This window comes from Neoarius graeffei, chromosome 8 (assembly GCF_027579695.1).
Source record: "Neoarius graeffei isolate fNeoGra1 chromosome 8, fNeoGra1.pri, whole genome shotgun sequence".
In the NCBI taxonomy this organism is placed as follows: domain Eukaryota; kingdom Metazoa; phylum Chordata; class Actinopteri; order Siluriformes; family Ariidae; genus Neoarius; species Neoarius graeffei.
In genome coordinates this window covers 51446557-51469894 of record NC_083576.1, presented here as the reverse complement: position 1 = coordinate 51469894, position 23338 = coordinate 51446557, and the positions used below count along the sequence as shown (strand labels likewise).

General features: G+C 41.0%; 1 protein-coding gene across 2 annotated transcripts in view; it reads left to right on the top strand.

The window, feature by feature from the left end:
* ints6l (integrator complex subunit 6 like) overlaps nt 1-23338 on the top strand; it is an 83183-nt gene that overhangs the window by 16944 nt on the left and 42901 nt on the right. For both annotated transcript variants that reach the window (XM_060927807.1, XM_060927806.1), the window contains exons 5-10: nt 8644-8827; nt 13303-13431; nt 13732-13895; nt 15749-15901; nt 18746-18878; nt 23187-23281. In XM_060927807.1, coding sequence (XP_060783790.1) covers nt 8644-8827; nt 13303-13431; nt 13732-13895; nt 15749-15901; nt 18746-18878; nt 23187-23281 — 858 coding nt within the window. The remainder of the gene's footprint in view (nt 1-8643; nt 8828-13302; nt 13432-13731; nt 13896-15748; nt 15902-18745; nt 18879-23186; nt 23282-23338) is intronic.

The following is a 23338-nucleotide window of genomic DNA, read 5'->3' as shown; positions in this document are numbered from 1 at the left end:
TATGGGTACTGAAATGGGGACATGAACTTATTTTTAAAAATTCATCTAAAACCATTTCTTTTTTTACCATCAGGTCACAAAACATGTAATCTTTAATGAATGATATGTTAAAAGGTAACTTTAATTTTCTGAGATGTAATAAAAACATATTTATATGCCAAAGTCAGAACGTAACAGAAGTGTTGTGGACATATAGATTCTCAATTTTAACAATGTAGAATTACTTTTTGAAACATAGGAAGGTGATGTTTTAGCAAATATAATTAATAAACATGTGTAGTAGAATCAACATACACATTCTTTCAATAAGATTAACATGGTATATAGCTAGATTGTAATTAATTTGTAACAGACGCGAGATGGACAATCGTAACAGAAGTAATGTAACAGACATCATTTTGGAACTCATAGGCTTGACTTTGGCATATAAATATGTTTTTATTACATCTCAGAAAATTAAAGTTATCTTTTAACATATCATTCATTAAAGATTACATGTTTTGTGACCTGATGGTAAAAAAAGAAATGGTTTTAGGTGAATAAGTTCATGTCCCCATTTCAGTACCCATAAGCGTGGAATCACTCATATATATATATATATATATATATATATATATATATATATATATATATATAGGTACAATAGTACCATGCCTCACACGGTGCACCAGAATTATGTAGGTGCAATTGCACTCCTCACACGAGGCACCAAAATTAGGTGGGTGCACAATGCTCGAAAAACCTCATGTCCGATCGTCCCAGACGACTAAAGTCTATGCAAGGACGAGTTAAATTTTAATGGTAATCATCCGATCGGACGACAAAAGTTAGTGCTGGCAACCTAAGCAACACAGGCACACAAGCGCTAAGAGAGCAGGGAACCAGTCTAAAGTAGCTCGTCTCGTTTCATGGGAAATGCATTAAAAAGTTTTATTCATCAACACAACAATATATAGGTACAAAAATATTTTGAGGAAATCATTTAAATTTGCTTGTTTTTGGTTATAATTCATCGAAGTATGTGTGTGTTCGAGTGTACTGGAAAAGTTCGGCTCAGAGGGGTCTACGTAATGACATAATTATACCGATTGGCTAAGGGCGACGAGGGTCAAGGATATCATGTGCCAGCAGCGCAGTTGAAGCAGGCGGGTGTCAAATTTGGAACTTTTATATCATGATTGGAGTTAATAATAAACGATATCACTGAATAATGTTCCTTACCTTTAACCAGTATATATTAAGATTTTTAAATTGTTTTTGATGATTTCATCTATTTTGTAATGATATTTTTATTTTCTAAATATTTATCAGCATACCGCCATTGTGGCACGGGAGCCTGTGATTGGTGGACAGCCAACAAAGGGTGTCTCCCATTGGTTGTAAATAGTGACATAAAAATCGTTCTATCTGATTTGGCAGTTCACATACTGAAGCCAAGCAGAGATGTCCGGCATCTGTTGCTGTTGTCCGAAGAAAACTACAGCTAAAAAAGCTCTACTACCGGATTACTTGGACAGTCTTGGTCAGAAAGAAGCAAAGAATAGATATACACGGAAATTAGAGTTTATTAGCGGTTATGATCCGTGCAAAATTCCTCGGAATGACTGGAGTGACGGTGCAAATTTGTGGCCTAGCGTTAGCATTAGCTACATGTTGGAATATACATTCTTTTTCCCCAAACAGTCCCGACACAGAAGAACAGTTTAAAAAAAACTACAGAAGCAAGAAAACCTGCTTTGTGTAAAAGACTTTTTCCCCCGACATCAGCTTTTTTTTTCCCCACAACAGAATGTTGTGAAAGCCAAAGCATTTACTCTCAAAGGGCTTTGACTTGAACTGTGGGCTAGATCTTATTCCCACCCGTCCATGTCTCAGCAACCCCAAGGACATGTAGTTATACAGCTGTCTGCACTCTATCATTTATACAGTGATGCTTATTATTGTTAAAACAATATCTGAAGTGTTATTATTTGTAAAATAACAAAATGTATTGCTCTAGACTTTCAAACAATATTGTAAGATTTTATTTTAATTTTATCTAATAGTGGATGGTACAATAATTACAAACGCTAACAGAATCAGCACATTCCAGTTGTATCTGTAGTCATATAATAACTATAATCATTCTTGTAATACTAATTTCAATAAACGGTTAATATTCAGTTCCCTTTTCATTAATTCTTGATTCAAAGGCACAACTGAGTCACAGGTTGATCAGTGTGTAACGGACAAGAACAATTTTATTCAAAATAGTTTTTCCTGCCTTAGTCGATTTATTTCCATTTTCACATGCGTGCAGCTGTTGTAAAGGTCAGCGTGTTTGTGTAGAACTCTCTCAAACTGGAGTTTCATTTCTACACTCTGGTTCCACGGTGACATTTTGCACAGGATGGTGTTCCTTTGATAACAGAAACAAAGCTCCAGCATTATTATTAGACTCATTCAAAACTCTCTACAGCTTAATATACCCTAAATTATTCATTCCTCTGCTACTAGAACTTTGCTTTCTGAATGTGTCTGCATATATTGGTGTTATGGTTTTGCGGATTTATGAAAATTATGCTGCTTCACCTATTAGAAAAAATAAATACATCAACTGCATTCTGTCCTCTCCAAAATAAAATAAAGCTCTGGGCAAGTGGAATTGTTTTTCGGGCAAGTATGTTTTGGGTGTTGCTTGCCCATTGGGCAAGTAAGGCTGGGAGATTTTTTTCGAGGACTGGTGCAATTACGTTATTAAATCAATCTCATAAAATATCAGTTAATTAATTTTATTGATCAATATTCCTATTAATTGTTAAATTAATGAATGAATTACTCCAGTGATACATTAGATCAGGGGTTCTCAACCTTTTTCAAGCTGCCCCCCCCCAAGCTGGTTCATTGCAGTTGGGGCCCCCCTCCTCCCGGCACCACTCCTCCCCCCCCTTACCAGCCCCACCCCCACTACACCACCTTGCATAGATAGATAGATAGATAGATAGATAGATAGACTATTATTTTTAGGCCCACACTTATTATTATTATTATTATTATTATTATTATTATTATTATTATTATCAGTAGCGGTATGTACTATTATTATTATGAGTAGTGGTAGGCCTATTATCATTACTAGGCTATTGCTATAACTGGGAATTGGCACTAGACCTCTGATATGAATTTATGCTTTATTATTGTTATTATTACTAGGCCTAATAATAGGCATATCATCTGCATGTTTTACAGAAGCTTGCAGGTAGGCGATGTTAATGTGAGACCTGAGCCTGCTTTGCCTTGCAAAGATCCTCAATTCTTGGTGCAATGTCTGATAAACATAGCCTCAAATCATCCTCGATTTGTGCACGATTGCGGCATTTCGTTTTGAGTGCAGTCATTTTTGAGAATCCTGCCTCACACAAATATGTGGACGCGAAAGGGAGGAGAATCTTCAAGGCGACGTCACAGAGTTGAGGGTATTCCTGCATCAGTGCTGCCCAGAATGACGAAAGAGGGCAGGAGGTAAAAAGTTCCTTCAGCCTACTGTCACTCTTCAGCTCAATAAGCTGTTCCTGCATATCAATTGACAGCTCGTTTGCTGTGCACACAAATGGATCTCGAACTCACGCAAAAGAGCGATAATCCTCTTTAAAGTACGTCGCAAATTCTTTTCTCATTGCAGACAGGTGCTCAGACGCTGATTGAAATAGAGACGAGAAATCGTGTGACGTGCCTGCATCAGTGATAAAGTCTGCAAGGCTGGGGAACATGTCGCAGTTCCCTCGACTGATGCGGCCATGCCAGAGGTCAATTTTTTGTGTGAAGGCGTCCACTCTGTCTGCGAGGAGCAAAATATGAGTTTCGCGGCCTTGCAGAGACAGGTTGAGGCCATCCAAACGGTCAAATATATTGACCAAATAGGACAGAGACGCAAGCCACATAGTGTCATGCAGATGCTTCGCCAGATCTGATTTGATTTCTGTCAAAAAACACTTCACCTCCTCTCGCAGCTCATACAACCGCTGCAACACCCGCCCCCTGGAGAGCCAGCAAACTTCAGTGTGCAGAAGCAGCTGTTCGTGCCCTGACCCCATCTCCTGGCAGAGGACCCCAAACAAGCGAGAGTTTAGCGGCCGTGATTTGATTAGATTTGTCATTTTCACGGATTGGTTCAGCATGGAGTCAAAGAGAACCGGCATTTTTTTAGCAGCTAATGCTTCGCGATGGACCATACAGTGTGTCCATTTCACAAGTGGAGCTACTTGCTGAACACGAGCAACTAGGCCACGCTCGCGGCCCGTCATTGCCCGTGCACCATCCGTGCATAGGCCAACACATCAGTCCCAAGCCAAATCATTTTCACGGATAAAAATATCAAGGACGTTGAAGATGGCTTCTCCTGTAGTGTGTGACTGAAGAGGTCGGCAAAACAGTACATCCTCCTCAATCGCCTTGTCACGCAGATACCTGACATAGGCGAGGAGCTGTGCCTGCCTAGCAATATCAGTGGATTCGTCCAGCTGCAGCGCGTAGTAAGAACTCTGTTTTATGAACTCTATGAGTTGCTCTCTGATGTCATTAGACATGTCTGAAATCCTCCTAGCGACTGTCATTGGACAGTGGTACTGCACTGAGTTTGGCTGCTGCACTATCTCCTATAATTATTCTGCACGTCTTGTGCGGCCGGCAAAACGAGAGTCTCAGCAATTGTATGCGGTTTACCCAGTTTAGCTATTCTTTTGGCCACTACATACGATGCCTCCAAACACTGTTTAGACACAGTGCGGTGCACTGAAATGGCTGCCTGTTGCTGATGGAGGCCATCAAGCTTTCTTTTAAAATATTCTGCTGGTTTATCTTTAATAGCAGCATGTTTTGTTTCGAGGTGCCTTTTAAGTTTGCAGGGATTCATGGTGTCGTTTGCTAGCACCTCGGCACACACGACACACTGAGGTCTCAGATCAGCCGTGACTGTAAATCCAAACTGCAGGTATGCTTCATCGTACCTTCGAAGCTTTTTTGCAGCTGGTGGTGCATCGGTTGCCTTGTTAGTCCTCACTAGAAATCTCTCCATTTTTGTTAATTATAATTTGGATGTGTGGCTATGTTAAGAGACAAGTATCGGGGACTAATCAGACAGGACTTATGCACGTTCTTTAATGCAAGTGTTTAATAATTTTGCAGGCAATACCAATTTTATTTGAAGACTTAAGATTGTAGTCCTGAGTGAGTGTGTGATTGTCTTAGTCGCGTGTGTCGTACTGTATGTGTTGCAACACGGTGAAAAAGGCAGAGGCTTACCCTATTAGCTAAGTGCACGCTTAGCAGTTAAAAAATAGCTAGGGCTGAGATTGGGATAGTCTTTAAAAAGACTTTTTGTGGTATTAGTCTTTAAAAAGACTGTTTGTTTGGGTTTGAAGTAAAGGCCTAAAGTAGATCGATATCAACACTGATAACAGATAGACTAGCGAGAGCTGGCACAAGCGAACTTGGCAAGAGACTAGACTAGAGTGAATGAAGCTCAACGCGTGTGCAGACGCTTATATAGTAGGCTAGCCTAGCAGTTACGTGACATCGCGTCACAGGCTCAAAATACTACCCCCTGTATTGGTAAATTTGAAATGAAACTGTGTGGTTGATTTGTTTCTGTGTTACAGTAGTCCAACCACTTGCATTTTCGACATGGGAATTTTCATGATTTTTTTAAATTTTTTTTTTTCCTGATTTTTTTTCCCCTCATCCTAGCCTACTTGCGCCCCCCCCTGGGAGAGTGTCCACGCCCCCCCAGGGTGGCGGGCCCCACCGGTTGAGAACCACCGCATTAGATCATTGAAGGCAATGTGAATTCTTTGATGGCAGAGGATGGCTTCAAGTAATACTGCAGCAAAACAGACAAGACAGTTTCTTGTAAATATCGAATTTATGAAAATGACAACATCAAATGAGAATAATACTGATCAGGTACATTCACTAATACTAGCAACAGTTTGACAAATCAAGGCACAAAAATGGTGATATGACGTAATAAGATTAGGTGTATGTGTATATATATATATATATATATATATATATATATATATATATATATATATATATATATAGTGTGTGTGTGTGCAGGTTTAACAAAGAGTTGTTTGCGCGCGCAAAAAGTGGGGGAGGGGCTGTAGGCGCTCTGTATGACTGATTAGACAAAGGATTCTAACAAAGGCGCATAAATAATTTTTGGCTCCTGCATAGGTCGAACCCATGATCTCAGCATTATAAGCACCACGATCTAATCAACTGAGCTAACTAGCCCTTAGTTTACTGAAGTCTGAATGTTCTGATGTGTATAATAGTGTTAGAGAGAGAACGATAAAAGCGATAAAGCATGCAAAATCTATCTACCAGAGGAAAACTGAGAAATACAATAACATGATCAAACCAGAACTATGTGATTATTGTGTGCTCACTTGAAACAACCTTAGGTTTAAGTAGCACTTTTCACATAAATTAATCAAACTAAGACTAACGTTGTCCAAAATGCCAGCCTTACTTGGGACCACTCTTGCATGGCAGCATGAAGGAGTTTGGCAGTGATCCTCCGTCTGGGTGTACTTTTCTGAAAAGAGCAGAGCAGTTTCAATGTGGTTTAATATGTTGCAAAAGTTCTTCCCAGGCGGGATCTCATGATCTAGAAGGTCCTTAGTCGAAAGTTCACGGGCCTCTTTTTAATACCGACAGCGCGTCGGTCAGAGAGAGAGAGGCGCGTCTGGGTGCACCGGTCCGAGAAGGTAACCGATGGCAGAGAGCACGAGGCCAGAGAGCGCGAGGCGCATCTGCATGCGCTGGACTGAGAGGAGAAGCCAGAGGCAGAGAGAAGCCGGTCAGCGCACCAGTCAGAGGGCGCGAGGCAAAGAGAGTACGAGGCGTGTCTGCATGCACCTGTCCGAGAGAGGCAGAGAGAGTAGCGAGTTGCCTCTAATCACGCCAGTCCGAAAGAGCCAAAAAGAGCGAGCCTTACTCCAGTCCCCATTTTTATGGACGAGCCTGCGTCACAATTTATGTGGTGCAGTGAAAGATGAGATGAAGCGGATATCATCCGGGGCAGGAACTGAGGGGATTATAGGAAATGTAGTTGTGGAGATTGTGCTGTACATATGTAAGATATTACACGTTTGCGCGAAGATATGAAGTTTATCTTCAAGTGGTGAATCATGAGTGAGCAAAGCAAACGAGTGAAATATTTTTCAACACAAGAAGATAAACCTCATATCTTTGCGCAAACGTGTAATGTTCTTTATATTATATAGACACATCCACAAAAAAATGCAAGTTAATCAAAGTTATTTTTTTGAACTGGTTCGCCATTTTGACAACGCGTGTCTAGTCAGTGGGAAAACACTGGGAGTGATGTCATCGGAGTGAAATATGCGTATTATACGTACAGGATGCTTTTTCCATGGAATAAAAACGTATTCTGTTCCCTTCTAGCGGGTTTCATTCATTTGGTTCAACAGCATGCAATATTGTTAGCATACTGCTTATCCTATGTGTATTACGCCATTCCACCCAGTGGAGAATGAGCGTTCAATATGGTTTACGATATTGCATGGTTGTCAAGACAACATGACAACACGTCGGCGCTGATGCGAATATCCAGTGAGAAAGTTTTCTGCTGCGCATGCACAGAGGCATGTCTTTGTTCGCCAGCGGCGCCTGCAGTAAACTGTCACAGTGGATTGAAAATGCCATAAGATACGTCTCATCTCATCTCATTATCTCTAGCCGCTTTATCCTGTTCTACAGGGTCGCAGGCAAGCCGATCCCAGCTGACTACGGGCGAAAGGCGGGGTACACCCTGGACAAGTCGCCAGGTCATCACAGGGCTGACACATAGACACAGACAACCATTCACACTCACATTCACACCTACGCTCAATTTAGAGTCACCAGTTAACCTAACCTGCATGTCTTTGGACTGTGGGGGAAACCGGAGCACCCGGAGGAAACCCACGCGGACACGGGGAGAACATGCAAACTCCGCACAGAAAGGCCCTCGCCGGCCACAGGGCTCGAACCCAGGACCTTCTTGCTGTGAGGCGACAGCGCTAACCACTACACCACCGTGCCGCCCCCCATAAGATACGTATTACATGTAAAACTTCCATGCTAAAGAGCAACTGTAACAATTTGTAAACAAACATGGCCGCCAGGTTTGTTCCACTGAATGTGTATGTATAATAATAATATTGGCTGACTTTTTCGTGGTATATCGGATACATTCCATTCAGCTAGCATGATATTGAACGAGTCGAAGAGTCACTCAGATCCGCAATGTATTTCGTATGAAAAATGCGAGTTTTTCAACACGAGAAGATAAACTTCATATCTTCAAGCCAACGTGTCATTTTCTTTTTATTACACAGATGCATTCACAAACAAAAAATTACCCAAATTTATCAAAACAATTCATCGTTTTCCTCTAAATGGCATGTAGAGAATTGTATCACGGTTGTCGTTCTCCATGTCCCAGATGTAGCTTATATGAAAAATATGAGTGGCGTATTTTCCAGGAAAACACTCGTGTCCATATAACACACACACACACACACACACACACACTCTTTATAGCATACTGTATCTCATCAACTCTGATGTGCCCTTGTTCCTATTCATCCTCAGCTTCACCTGCCTCTGAACTCCCCATTACCCGGGAGTGAGCTAACCAAGGAGCCGTTCCGCTGGGACCAGCGTCTCTTTGCCCTGGTGTTGCGCATGCCTGGTGCAGCTGTCCCTGACACCGAGCAGCTTGGCAGTGTGCCCAGTGATGAATCAGCCATCACCCAGATGTGTGAGGTTACTGGAGGTACTAGCACAACTTGTTCAAAGCCACTTGAAGGCACTTTTCTCTCCTTCACTTGATTTGAAAGTAGCAGAGGATAGTTACAGTATGTTCCCTGCAATGTCCCATGCAATGCCTTCACACGCTACTTAGAAATGCACTTTACCTATGTCACGAGTGTTCACAATTTCCTACAGAAACACACTTATCCCTGGCAGTAAGAATGTTATCTCCATTTGACACTTGATTAGCCTATTTCATTTCCTCTTAACTATACACAGTCAAATGGTTTTGCTGTTTAACAGACAATGTTACACATGGCGAAGGTTACAGATGGATTTGATACAATTAAAACCTTAAAACATTTAAAATCCTAAAACCTGTTTAATTCTTTCTTGCACATATAAATCGCTTTTATTCACATTTTGTCATGGTTTTGAAAAGAAAAATGATCAGACTATAATGATTTCTAGGTGCGATATGCTCCTGATGTTTACAGACCAGGTGACATGGCATGTCATGGCAAGTTTACAGACCAGTTGACATGGCATCCCACAGAGGAGCTACTGTAGCACAAACTGCTGTAAAAGCTAATGCTGACTAAAACAGAAAGGTGTTGGCATTAACTTTTTCAGCAGTTTGTGCTACAGTAGCTCTTCTGTGGGATTGGAAAATATGGGCTAGACTTCGTGCCCCATGTGAATCAATGAGCCTTCAACACCCATGACCCTCTCGCCGGTTCACTGGTTGTCCTTCTTTGGATCACTTTTGGTAGGCACTAACCACTGCATACCGGGAAAACCCCACAAGATGTGCCATTTTGGAGATGCTCAGACCCAGTCATCTAGCCATCACAATTTGGCCCTTGTAAAAGTCACTCAGATCCTTGCGCTTGCCCATTTTTCCTGCTTCCAACACATCAACTTCGAGAACTGACTGATCTCTTGCTGCCTAACAGGCGCCATGGGGGGGGTGATGCAAAAAATGAAACCAAGATAAATCATGCTGGGTCTTTTTCCACCTTTTAATGTGATATAGCAACCAACAACAACAAGAAAGAAAAAAACTTACAATAACTTAGTTGCAGTTAAACTTGCAATAACTTGGCTGGATATTCCTCCAAAACTGATGAAAGGACAAGAAGACGACTTATCAGGGAGGCTGCCAAGAGGCCTACAGCAACATTAAAGGAGCTACAGGAATATCTGGCAAACGCTGCTCGCTCACTCACTCCCTGCATGTGATAACAATCTTTCATATCCTTCATGTCTGGGGTAGGGTGGCTAGATGGAAGCTCTTTCTCGAGGAAAAAAAGAATCCAAGCATGGATAACCATCTCAAACCATGTGACAAAATGTGTTCTGGTCTGATGAGACCAGTGCAGAAATTTTTTTAGTATAATTCTAAAAGATATGTTTGCTTCAAAAACAAGATACCTGGGGGCGTCGTGGCTTGGGTGGATGGGGCGTCGTGGCATGAATCCGGGGACCCGGGTTCGGTTCCGGCCCGGGGTCGTTTCCTGGTCCTTCCCCGTCTCTCTCTCCCGCTCGTTTCCTGTCTCTACACTGTCCTATCCAATAATAAAGGTGAAAAAAGCCCAAAAAAAAATCTTAAAAAAAAAAACAAGATACCTTATCACCCAAAGAACATCATGTTCATGGTGGTGACAGCATCATGCTATGCTATGGGACTGCTTCTTTTCACCTGGGACTGGGGTTCTAGCCAAGATCGAGGGAATCATGGATAGGTCCAAATACCAATTTGTTTTGGCACCAAACCTGCAGGCCTCTGTTAGACAGCTGAAGATGAAGAATTTCACCTTCCAGCATGATAATAATCCAAAGCAGAAATCCAAAGCAATAAAGGAATGGCTTTAGAAGAAATTTTTTTTTAGAATGGCCCGGTCAGAGTCCAGATCTAAATCCGATTGAAAAACCTGTGGAATGACTTGAAGAGGACTATGCACAAGAGATCCTCTCATATTTTGATAAATATAGATCATTTTTGCAAGGACGAGTGGAATAAAATTGCCAAGTCAAGATGTGTTACATTGATAGACTCTCAGTCACAAAGGCTGATTGCTGTATAACAAGCAAAAAGTGCTTCACTAAGTGTTAGTTAAAGGGTGTGCACACTTATGCACCCAAGTTAATTTAAGGTTTTTCTTTTTTCCCCCCTAAAATGTTTATATTTGTTTTTCACTTGAATTTTGTTGGTTGCAGTATTACATTTAAGGTGGAAAAAGATCTGATATGATTTATCCTGATTACATTTTTTTTACACCCCTAAAAAACTTTCAAGTTTCACAGGGGTGTGTAGACTTTTTATATAGAAAAAGAATCCTTTATTTGTCACATGTACATTACAGCACAGATCATTTCTTTCATTGTATATATATCCCAGCTTGTTTGGACGCTGGGGTCAGAGCACTGCGTCAGCCCTGATACGGTGCCCCTGGAGTAGAGAGGGTTAAAGGCCTTGCTCAAGCTGCTTGGTGGTCATGGGGCTTGAATCCATGACCTTCTGGCCAGTAACTCAGAGTCTTAACCTTTGAGCCACCACTGCCCATATATAAAGTACCAGTTAAAAGTTTGGACACATTCATAGTAATGAGTAAGTGTGTCCAAACTTTTGACTGGTACTGTATTTATCCACTGTATCCGTGTATGGCAGATTCTACCATAACAGAGGCCAGTTAAGTCCCATCTCCTTAAATTGCTGAATTGATTATTGTGATCATTCTATTAAGTTTTTCTAGTAGCATTTGGGGTCTTAGACATTCACAGTAAATTTTAGGACAGTAGTCCTGGTAACTAATTAATAAAAGCCTGACATGACAGACATGCTAAATGACAATAGAAACGCATCGGTTTCTATCATCAAAATCTGACAGACAAACTAACGTCTACCATCATATTCTGACAGACACTCGAGATGACAATAGCAACAAAACTGTTTCTTACATTATTAATCTGACAAATTTAGTAATAATATTAAATACCTCATCACTAGAACCAAATAATAAAATAAAATATTGAAATAAAAAAGATAAAATTTATTTTCAAAATTGAAATATCAACAATAATTGTCAGAACAGTGACGATAGACACGACTGTATCACTTTCACGGGGAAATAACACATTGAAATGGCCTGTCGGCTGAAAGGGTCGCAAGTGGCTCTGATTTATCTCAACTTACGATAGTTTTCCTCCAGAAAAATTTAAATATGAATGCACAAATATATTTTCAATGTTTCTATCGTCAAAAATTTCTATCGTCAGGATAGCTGACTGAAAATCTTACCTTGATTTATTTGATGAAATCTAGCTGTCAGAACTCTAAGTCTTGCCCGGAAGTAAATGTCTGCTGTCACAAAAATCATGCGCAGTAGAATTTCCTCTTTGCATCAGTCAACATGTGCGTGGTGAGGGCTTGAATTTTGCTATCGTCAGGTGCATTTGACTGACAGACTGACGATAGCATTTTTTAAAAATAACTGTGGGCTTCTCTCGTGAACGAAATAGTTTTTTCACTGTTAATCTATTTCAACTCTATCTGTTGACACCCAAAAATGATAAAGCCTGCTTCCACACGATAACTACCAAAGATCCATAATGGCTGAGTCTATCGTCAGGTCATCTGACAGAAATTCACTGACGATAGCAACAGGGATAATGAAAGTGATTTTTAAAATGGGAGTTATGTCTGTTAGATATGTCAAAGAAATAGAACTTTATTCTTTAAAAATCTTTTATTGATATACTCAGTGTATTTTTAAATTACATGTGCTGTTTTAGAAGACCAATTACCATATTTTCAATCTTGAAAATATTACCTCACTGAAAAAAGGACAAGGAAAATTTCTTATTTTGTGGGCAAGTGGTTAATGGATCCAGTTACGGTAGAATCTGCCGTATACTACTTATATCCACTCTAGGCTGTAAAAGTAATATCATGTGTATAATATTCATACTCTGTCCACTATATTCACGTAAATAGAGAGCTATATTGGATTGCAATTCAGATGAGGAACTGTAAGAGAAATCTTAACAGAGACTAAGCTCTTATCTGGGATCATTAAAGCCTGACTGCTGTCTGTCATTATAATAATTAGATATGACTATTCTGATAGTACAGAAGGTAATTTGTACTTGTCCTAACTGAGTGAAAAGACAGTTCCTTTTATTCTAATCAGCACATTTATATCTACAGCATTTAACAAACACTATCCATCCAGAGCAATTTACATTGAAAAACACATCTTCATACAAGTGCATGTAGGCCAAGGTCAAAGAACACCATTAAGCTCGAAGCCTGTTTGGGAGGAGTTAATGTGGGACTTAGTGAGTACAGCTCTGAAAACAGAGTATAATTGTGTTTATTTTGTTTCTTTTCAGAGTTTTTTTTTTCTGGTGCTCAGCGCTTAGTAGATATTACACTGCCAGGATTTTTATAGTTGGCCGAATATAAATTATACATTTTTTGTTGGTGTTTTCAAGGTCGGTCATACTGTGTTAGGACACAGAGGATGTTGAACCAGTGTCTGGAGTCTCTGGTGCAGAAGGTTCTGAGTGGAGTTGTTATTAATTTTGAGAAGACGGGCCCAGATCCACCTCCTGTAGGTGAAGGTATGAATCTGGGGATTGGCACAGCACACTGGTCTTACAGTGTGATAAAGTGAGTGTGGATTATGGGATTTTTATTTTTTTTTCCAGCATAGCTTTTTTTCCAAGCTATATGTTTGATACACAGGAGAGAAAGAGGAATTAAGTCTGAAATCCAGTGATGGAATTAAAATCTCTGTTTAAACATCTCCTTGTAGCATTATAAGAACATTTGATGTAATGTTGAAGAATGTATATAAAAACCTCATAGCGTCTGCTTGACGTGATCACTTTCACTTCAGTTGTTTGTTTTTTGCCGTGCAGATGGTCTGGTGGATCCAGCACGACCTCTGTCGTCCTTCAGCTCCCAACCTTGGCACAGCTGCCACAAGCTGATATATGTTCGGCCGAACCCCAAAACTGGTGTCCCTGTGGGCCACTGGCCGATTCCAGAGTCCTTCTGGCCCGACCAGAACTCTCCCACCCTGGTGAGTTATAATATACAATCCAACCATAACTTCATACAACTCATCTTAAAGTGCCATTCCACCATTGGATGTATTCTTTGGCATAAAATACAATATATTTTGACAACATATATAAATGGTATCACTAGATAGAGAAATCTTTTAGCTTCAAAATGATATATCAAACATAATTTTTTGACAACGACAAGTATATTAATTTTGCGACCAAAGTCACCTACCCTTTCAATTTCCGCGCGTGATGTCATCGGCAGGTTCCCCTTCTTGTGTACCACGTGACGTGGCACATATTATCAGCAATGGCGGATAGAACGCGATAAAAATAATACCAATAAATCTAGCTAATACCAATAAATCTAGCTAACTGAAAGATTAACTCAAAATTTTTCGCAATTTTTTTGGCCCCCATATACGAGGAGAAATGACTCTCTCACTTTAGGGGTTTCCTGGTCTAAAAATAGACCGACACGTGGTACACAAGAAGGGGAACCTGCCAATGACATCACGTTTCACTACCGCGCGGAAATTAAAAGGGTAGGTGACTTTGATCGCAAAATTAATATACTTGTCGTTGTCAAAAAATTATGTTTGATATATCATTTTGAAGCTAAAAGATTTCTCTGTCTAGTCATGTTGTCATAAAATATATTGTATTTTATGCCAAAAGAATACATACAATGGTGGAATGGCACTTTAACTGTCCACACACTATTCACTCCAGCTGACACTTTTGTTTTGGACTTTAGCAGAATATGCAGATGTTCTGCCAGCTTTGCTATTTTTTTTTTTTTTTTGCCAGCCAAACACCATGACAGCAGCAATCAATTAACCACTAATCCAGTTAGCATACAAGAACTGTGTATTTCCTGGACACGTTTTTCTTGGCTTGGAGAAAGCAGCTTCTCTCTGTAATCAGCAAGATGTTTGTTGTCAGATAGAGAAAGACGTTAACCATGTGCTCGTTCTAATTTGAAGGCATCATGTTGTTTTGAGTGAAACTAAATATTTGCTCCTTGTAGTTGAAAGCATCAGTGGATCAGTTTTCAAAATACAGAAATGGAGTTGAATGGTCAAACAAAACAAGCCTTAGTCTCTGTAAACCCAGAAGCTTGGCACATGTTATCGAGCCCATCCTAGATTTGTAGTATACATGTGAGAATATAGAATGCTAAAAATGACCTGAAGCTAAATCAGTAGTATTGGGCATAATGTTCCCAAAGACAGACTCAGAATGCTGAACCCAGGTCAGTAGAAATGGGCTTAATGTTATGGAACACTGACTAAGCGAGCAGTAGAGTAGTTTTACGAGCCATAATAGGAGCCTGAAGGTGAAACCTGCCTCTTATTGAGCTATGTTTGGTATCCTGCTTTTCCTTGCTGTGTGGGCACTGAGAGTGTGACTGCCATCTGATTGAGGCAGCAGCAATACTCTACCTCGCCTTTTCACTCAGCTGCAGTAGTCCTTTACTGCCCGACTCTGGACATGAGGTCATTTCCACCTCTCTGCTCTTTCTTCCCTTATTAGTGTTGTGTGCACTACCGCCTGTGGATAACCAAACTGGACATTTGTATTTGATTAAATCAGCTTTAAAAAATCTGCTGTTTTCTAGTTGACTGAATTTTTATCGTTAAAATGTCTTTGTAGCAGTACTGTTTTTTTTTTTTTTTTTAGCAGTACTTGTAAAGTAGTGCAACTTAGTTCAATGCAGCATTGCCATTCCCTGATTGAGCAGCTTTGTGGGTTATGTGCTTGCGACACCTGGGTTGATGCCATCTAGTGCTGTGATGTCAAAAATCAGCTGTTCTCCAACACCGCACATGTACTTTAACACTGTGTGTTTTACTCACTCTCTTAGCCTCCTCGATCTGCTCATCCAGTTGTGCGTTTCTCTTGCGCCGACTGTGAGCCTATGGTGATTGACAAGCTGCCCTTCGATAAGTACGAGCTGGAGCCATCACCTCTCACCCAATACATTCTGGAAAGGAAGTCCCCTCACATGTGCTGGCAGGTGAGACTTACCTTTCTGATGTTAGTTTTTATTAAATGATATCAATGCATGTCCTGTTGACCCAGTAAAGTTACTCATAAATCAAAGTGAGTTGAACATAAACAACGTTTTAAAAATAATCCCCAATAGAGAAAGTCATTGACGAACATGAAATCACCATTTTAAAGTAAATTATACATAAATAAAATGTGTAATTGTGGTGTATTGGATGCCAATCTTTCTTATACCTCAGCATGTTCACTGGCTTCTGATACAACTACGTACAGTGGTGCTTGAAAGTTTGTGAACCCTTTAGAATTTTCTATATTTCTGCATAAATATGACCTAAAACATCATCAGATTTTCACACAAGTCCTAAAAGTAGATAAAGAGAACCCAGTTAAACATCTCATCTCATTATCTCTAGCCGCTTTATCCTTCTACAGGGTCGCAGGCAAGCTGGAGCCCATCCCAGCCGACTACGGGCGAAAGGCGGGGTACACCCTGGACAAGTCGCCAGGTCATCACAGGGCTGACACATAGACACAGACAACCATTCACACTCACATTCACACCTACGGTCAATTTAGAGTCACCAGTTAACCTAACCTGCATGTCTTTGGACTGTGGGGGAAACCGGAGCACCCGGAGGAAACCCACGCAGACAACATGCAAACTCCACACAGAAAGGCCCTCGCCGGACCCGGGGTTCGAACCCAGGACCTTCTTGCTGTGAGGCGACAGCGCTAACCACTACACCACCGTGCCGCCCCCCAGTTAAACAAATGAGACAAAAATATTATACTTGGTCATTTATTTATTGAGGAAAATGATCCAATATTACATATCTGTGAGTGGCAAAAGTATGTGAACCTTTGCTGTCGGTATCTGGTGTGACCCCCTTGTGCAGCAATAACTGCAACTAAACGTTTCCGGTAACTGTTGATCAGTCCTGCAAACCGGCTTGGAGGAATTTTAGCCCATTCCTCTGTACAGAACAGCTTCAATTCTGGGATGTTGGTGGGTTTCCTCACATGAACTGCTCGCTTCAGGTCCTTCCACAACATTTCCATTGGATTAAGGTCAGGACTTTGACTTGGCCATTCCAGAACATTAACTTTATTCTTCTTTAACCATTCTTTGGTAGAACGACTTGTGTGCTTAGGGTCGTTGTCTTGCTGCATGACCCACCTTCTCTTGAGATTCAGTCCATGGACAGATGTCCTGACATTTTCCTTTAGAATTCGCTGGTATAATTCAGAATTCATTGTTCCATCGATGATGGCAAGCCGTCCTGGCCCAAATGCAGCAAAACAGGCCCAAACCATGATACTACCACCACCATGTTTCACAGATGGGATAAGGTTCTTATGCTGGAATGCAGTGTTTTCCTTTCTCCAAACATAACGCTTCTCATTTAAACCAAAAAGTTCTATTTTGGTCTCATCCGTCCACAAAAAATTTTTCCAATAGCCTTCTGGCTTGTCCACATGATCTTTAGCAAACTGTAGACGAGCAGCAATGTTCTTTTTGGAGAGCAGTGGCTTTCTCCTTGCAACCCTGCCATGCACACCATTTGTTGTTCAGTGTTCTCCTGATGGTGGACTCATGAACATTAACATTAGCCAATGTGAGAGAGGCCTTCAGTTGCTTCGAAGTTACCCTGGGGTCCTTTGTGACCTCGCCGACTATTATATGCCTTGCTCTTGGAGTGATCTTTGTTGGTCGACCATTCCCAGGGAGGGTAACAATGGTCTTGAATTTCCTCCATTTGTACACAATCTGTCTGATTGTGGATTGGTGGAGTCCAAACTCTTTAGAGATGGTTTTATAATCTTTTCCAGCCTGATGAGCATCAACAACGCTTTTTCTGAGGTCCTCAGAAATCTCCTTTGCTCGTGCCATGATACACTTCCACAAGCATGTGTTGTGAAGATCAGACTTTGATAGATCCCTGTTCTTTAAATAAAACAGGGCGCCCACTCACACCTGATTGTCATCCCATTGATTGAAAACACCTGACTCTAATTTCACCTTCACATTAACTGCTAATCCTAGAGGTTCATATACTTTTGCCACTCACAGATATGTAATATTGGATCATTTTCCTCAATAAATAAATGACCAAGTATAATATTTTTGTCTCATTTGTTTCACTGGGTTCTCTTTATCTACTTTTAGAACTTGTGTGAAAATCTGAAGATGTTTTAGGTCATATTTATGCAGGAATATAGAAAATTCTAAAGGGTTCACAAACTTTCAAGCACCACTGTACTACAGTTGAGCATTAAGTGCATTAACGTTAGCTGATTTTAAGGCCGGGTGCTGTGACAATATCAATATCATCGTAAATTATGTTACGTTACACTTTTCTATAATGTTGTGGACGCCATTATTAATAGATTAGACAGTAAACATATTTTTGTACTAGCAGCTGAGTGAATAAGTGCAGCCAGCTGAGTGTATTCTGATGTGCAGTGTGTATGGAAATGGGCAACAGTAGAAATTCATTTGAGGCACTGGAATGCTATTAATTGGCCCATAATAAGGATTTCTTAAAGTAATACTTAACAGCTAAAGTAAAGTAAGTATGGTTTAGAATTTGTAGCCATGTGGTATGTTGTCAAGGGACCCATTCTTCTAAAATAAATAAATAAAAATAAAAAAATCTTTCATGGAAAAAATCAAGAGGCAGAGATATACCCGAGGTAGTACTTTTGACGCTATTTTTAGCTTGCCTCTGTGGAGTACTCCACATGATGAGGCATTGATGAAGTCACTGTGTCTCAAAGGATTGTGTGAGAGCTGAGGGAGCTGTGCTCAGGAGAGGCCGAGCTCTGCTAACACTTTTCCCCTTCCACCCAGGTGTTTGTGAGCTGCAGTGGTAAGCACAGCGATGTAGTGCAGCCCTTCGGCTACCTGAAAGCTAGCACCACTCTCACTTGCGTGAATCTTTTTGTCATGCCTTACAACTACCCCGTACTATTGCCTCTCCTCGGTAAGTGTGTGTTTCAGTTCCCAAAGCTAGAAGGAATTTTCCTTAATTCCTTAAAGGAACAGTCCACCATACTTCCATTATGAAATATGCTCTTATCTGAATTGAGACGAGCTGCTCCGTACCTCTCCTAGCTTTGCGCGACCTCCCAGTCAGTCAGACGCAGTCAGACGCGCTGTCACTCCTCTTAGCAATGTAGCTAGGCTCAGTATGGCCAACGGTATTTTTTGGGGCTGTAGTTAGATGCGACCAAACTCTTCCGCGTTTTTCCTGTTTACATAGGTTTATATGACCAGTGATATGAAACAAGTTCAGTTACACAAATTGAAACGTAGCGATTTTCTATGCTATGGAAAGTCCGCACTATAATGACAGGCGTACTAACACCTTCTGCGCGCTTCGGCAGCGCATTGATACGGAGCTCAGATATCAATGCGCTGCCGAAGCGCGCAGAAGGTGTTAGTACGCCTGTCATTATAGTGCGGACTTTCCATAGCATAGAAAATCGCCACGTTTCAATTTGTGTAACTGAACTTGTTTCATATCACTGGTCATATGAACCTATGTAAACAGGAAAAACGTGGAAGAGTTTGGTCGCATCTAACTACAGCCCCAAAAAATACCATTGGCCATGCTGAGCCTAGCTACATTGCTAACAGGAGTGACAGCGCGTCTGACTGACTGGGAGGTCGGGCAAAGCTCGGAGAGGTACGGAGCAGCTCTTCTCAATTCAGATAAGAGCATATTTCATTATGGAAGTACGGTGGACTGTTCCTTTAACATCCCATCATCCGTCGAGTGGACCTAGACTTGCATTTTTCACTCTCATAACTACAGTCCCTTCTGAAAGTATTGTAATGGCAAGGCCAATTATTTTGTTTTTGCTATGTACAGAAGACGTTTGGTTTTGAGATCGGAAGATGAATATGAGACAGTAGATCGGAATTTCAGCTTTCATTTCCTGATATTTATATCTAGAAGTGCTAAACAACTTACAATATGGCGCCTTTGGTGGCAGACCGCCCAGTTCTTTGGAACAGACAGTGAATACCACTTCATACATGGTTTGCTTGCAATAACTACATCAAGCTGATGATCCACTGACATCATCAAACTGCGGCATTCTTCTTTTGTTATGCTTTTTCAGGCTTGTATCAGAGCTTCTTTCAGTTGTTGTTTGTTTAGAGGGGGTTTCTCCCTTCAGTCTCCTCTTCAGGAGGTGAAATGCTGCTCAATTAAGTTAAGGTCTGGTGACTGACTATCCCCTTCTGAAACCTTCCACTTTTTCCCCTTGATGAAGTCCTTTGTTGTGTTGGCAGTGTGTTTTGGGTCATTGTCTTGCTGCATGATGAAGTTCCTCACAATAAGTCAAGTCAAAGTCCCTCTCACACCAGAATCTGGTCTTCCCAGTACTAACCAACTCTTTAAGGCGTCAAATGGGCGCGGCGCCAATCTCTGTTTCGATAGCCTTCGGCCTCTCACCTATACAGCTAGGGTTACAGTGGGGGGCTGGTCCTCTGGTAACTGCAAGAGTTTGACTTCCCCACTCACATCTGTATTGCAGCGTGCCTTGCCAGACAATAGTAGGTACCATTTTTATGATGATAGACCGTGAGTAGAACTCACGATCTCCCAGTCGAGAGGCGGACACGCTAGCCACTAGGCCAACTAGCAGTCCACACAATAAGATTGGATACATTTTCTCTAGAAATTGGCAGACACAATGTTTGTGTAGACTTGTGAATTCATTCTGCTGCTACCATCACGTGTTACATCAATAAATATTAGTGAGCCTGTTCCAGAAGCAACTACACACGTCCAAGCCATGACATTACCTCCACCATGCTTGACCAGTGAGCTTGTGTGTTTGGATAATGAACAGATCCTTTCTTTCTCCACATGTTAGCCTCCATCACTTTGGTAGAGATTAATCTTGGTTCCGTGGCGGCACGGTGGTGTAGTGGTTAGCGCTGTCGCCTCACAGCAAGAAGGTCCGGGTTCGAGCCCCATGGCCGGTGAGGGCCTTTCTGTGTGGAGTTTGCATGTTCTCCCCGTGTCCGTGTGGGTTTCCTCCGGGTGCTCCGGTTTCCCCCACAGTCCAAAGACATGCAGGTTAGGTTAACTGGTGACTCTAAATTGACCGTAGGTGTGAATGTGAGTGTGAATGGTTGTCTGTGTCTATGTGTCAGCCCTGTGATGGCCTGGCGACTTGTCCAGGGTGTACCCCGCCTTTCGCCCGTAGTCAGCTGGGATAGGCTCCAGCTTGCCTGCGACCCTGTAGAACAGGATAAAGCGGCTAGAGATAATGAGATGAGATGAGATAATCTTGGTTCCAGAACTTTCGTGGCTCACCTTTATTTTGTGGCTAATCTGTATTTCAAATTCCAATCTGGGCTTCTGATTCTTATTGCTGATGCATTCTTACAGTTTTTCTTCACAGCTCTCACAATGTTTCTATCATCAACTGTTCTTGTTTTCCTTGGCCAGGCTGTTTGATGTCTGGTTCCTTTTCAGGACATTCCAAATTATTGTGTTGGTTATGCCCAATGGTTATGCAATGGCTCTGGTCAATGTTCCTTCTTTTCTCAGCTTCAAAATATCAGGAAATGAAAACTGAAATTCTGATGCATCTTCTCATATTCATCTTTTGCTCTAAAACCCAATCTCTTAAGTGTATAGCAAAAACAAAGGATTTGGCTTTGTTGTTCCAATACTTTTGGAAAGGACTGTGCCTTATTTGTTTCAGCGTAGTTACTGAATAATACCGAATACCTTTAATATTAATAACATGTCACAAAAAGGTGATAGAGAAGTTGCATGTTAATATGTGTTAAAAATGAATATTCTGTATTAGTATGCACGCACTATGCATTATGATGTCTTAATCTTAAGACATACAGTACCAGTTAAAAGTTTGGACACACATACAAACCCCATTTCCAGAAAAATTGGGATATTGTCCAAAATGCAATAAAAACAAACATCTGTGATTTTTTTTTTTTTTAATTCACATGAACCTTTATTTAACTGACAAAAATACAAATAAAAGATTTTCAATAGTTTTACTGACCAACTTAATTATATTTTGTAAATATAAATGAAGTTAGAATTCGATGCCTGCAACACACTCAAAAAAGTTGGGACAGAGGCGTCATTACCATTGTGTTACATCACCTTTCCTTTTAATAATGCTTTTTAATCATATGTGATCTGAGGATATTAATTGTTGCAGATTTGCAACTGGAATTTTTGTCCATTCTTGCTTGATACAAGACTTCAGCTGCTCAACAGTCCATGGTCAGTTGTCTGATTCTTCTCTTCATGATGCGCCATACATTACATTACATGGCATTACTGGCATTTAGCAGATGCTCATATCCAGAGTGACATACAACATACTCCGAGCAGCCTGGGGAAGAGTTGCTTTGCTCAAGGGCACTTTATCCATTCTTGCTGGTCCAAGAAATTGAACCGGCAACATTTTGGTTCCAAAGCTGTTTCTCTAATCATTAGGCCATGGCCTCCCCGTACATTCTCAATAGGAGACAGATTCGGACTGGCAGCAGGCCAGTCAAGCACACACACACTGTGTCTATGAAGCCCGTGCAGAATGAGGCCTGGCATTGTCCTGCTGAAATAAGCATGGACTTCCTGGGAAGAGACGCTGCGCTGATGGTAACATATGTCTCTCTAAAATCCCTATATACGCCTCCACGTCAATGTTACCTTCATTGACCGTAGGCACTGATGCACCCCCATACCGTCACAGATGCTGGCTTTTGCACCTTTCTCCGATAACAAACTGGATGGTCATGTTCACCTTTGGCACGGAGAACTTGACATCCGGTTTTCCCAAAAACAAGCTGAAATGTAAACTCCTCTGACCACAGCACACGTTTCTACTGTATTTCATTTCATCTGAGATGAGTTCGGGCCCAGAGAAATTGGCAACATTTCTGAATAGAATTGATGAATGGCTTCCTCCTTGCATAATACAGTTTCAGGTTGCATTTCTGTATGCAGCGGTGGACTCTGTTAAGTGACCACGGTTTTCCAAAGAATTCCTGAGTACTTTAAATTTAAACTTTTATTAAAAAAAAAAACACTTTTCTGTTTATCACATAATTACATCCATGTCCCATATGTTATTTCATAGTTTTGATATTTTCAGGATTGTTCTACAATGTAGAAGCTAGTCAAAATGTAGAAAAACCTATGAATGAGTAGGTGTGTCCAAACTTTTGACTGGTACTGTCATGAAAAAATGTTATAGGCGACATTTAATATCCTCTTACTTTCTTGACTTAACAGATGACTTGTTTAAAGTGCACAAACTCAAGCCAAACCTCAAGTGGAGACAAGCCTTTGAGGTGTACTTGAAATCCATGCCTCCTTATTTTCTGCTGGTAAGAGGTGCAATGCCACCCAGGGATGTTTAGGTGTTAGATGGGTAAAAGTGTATG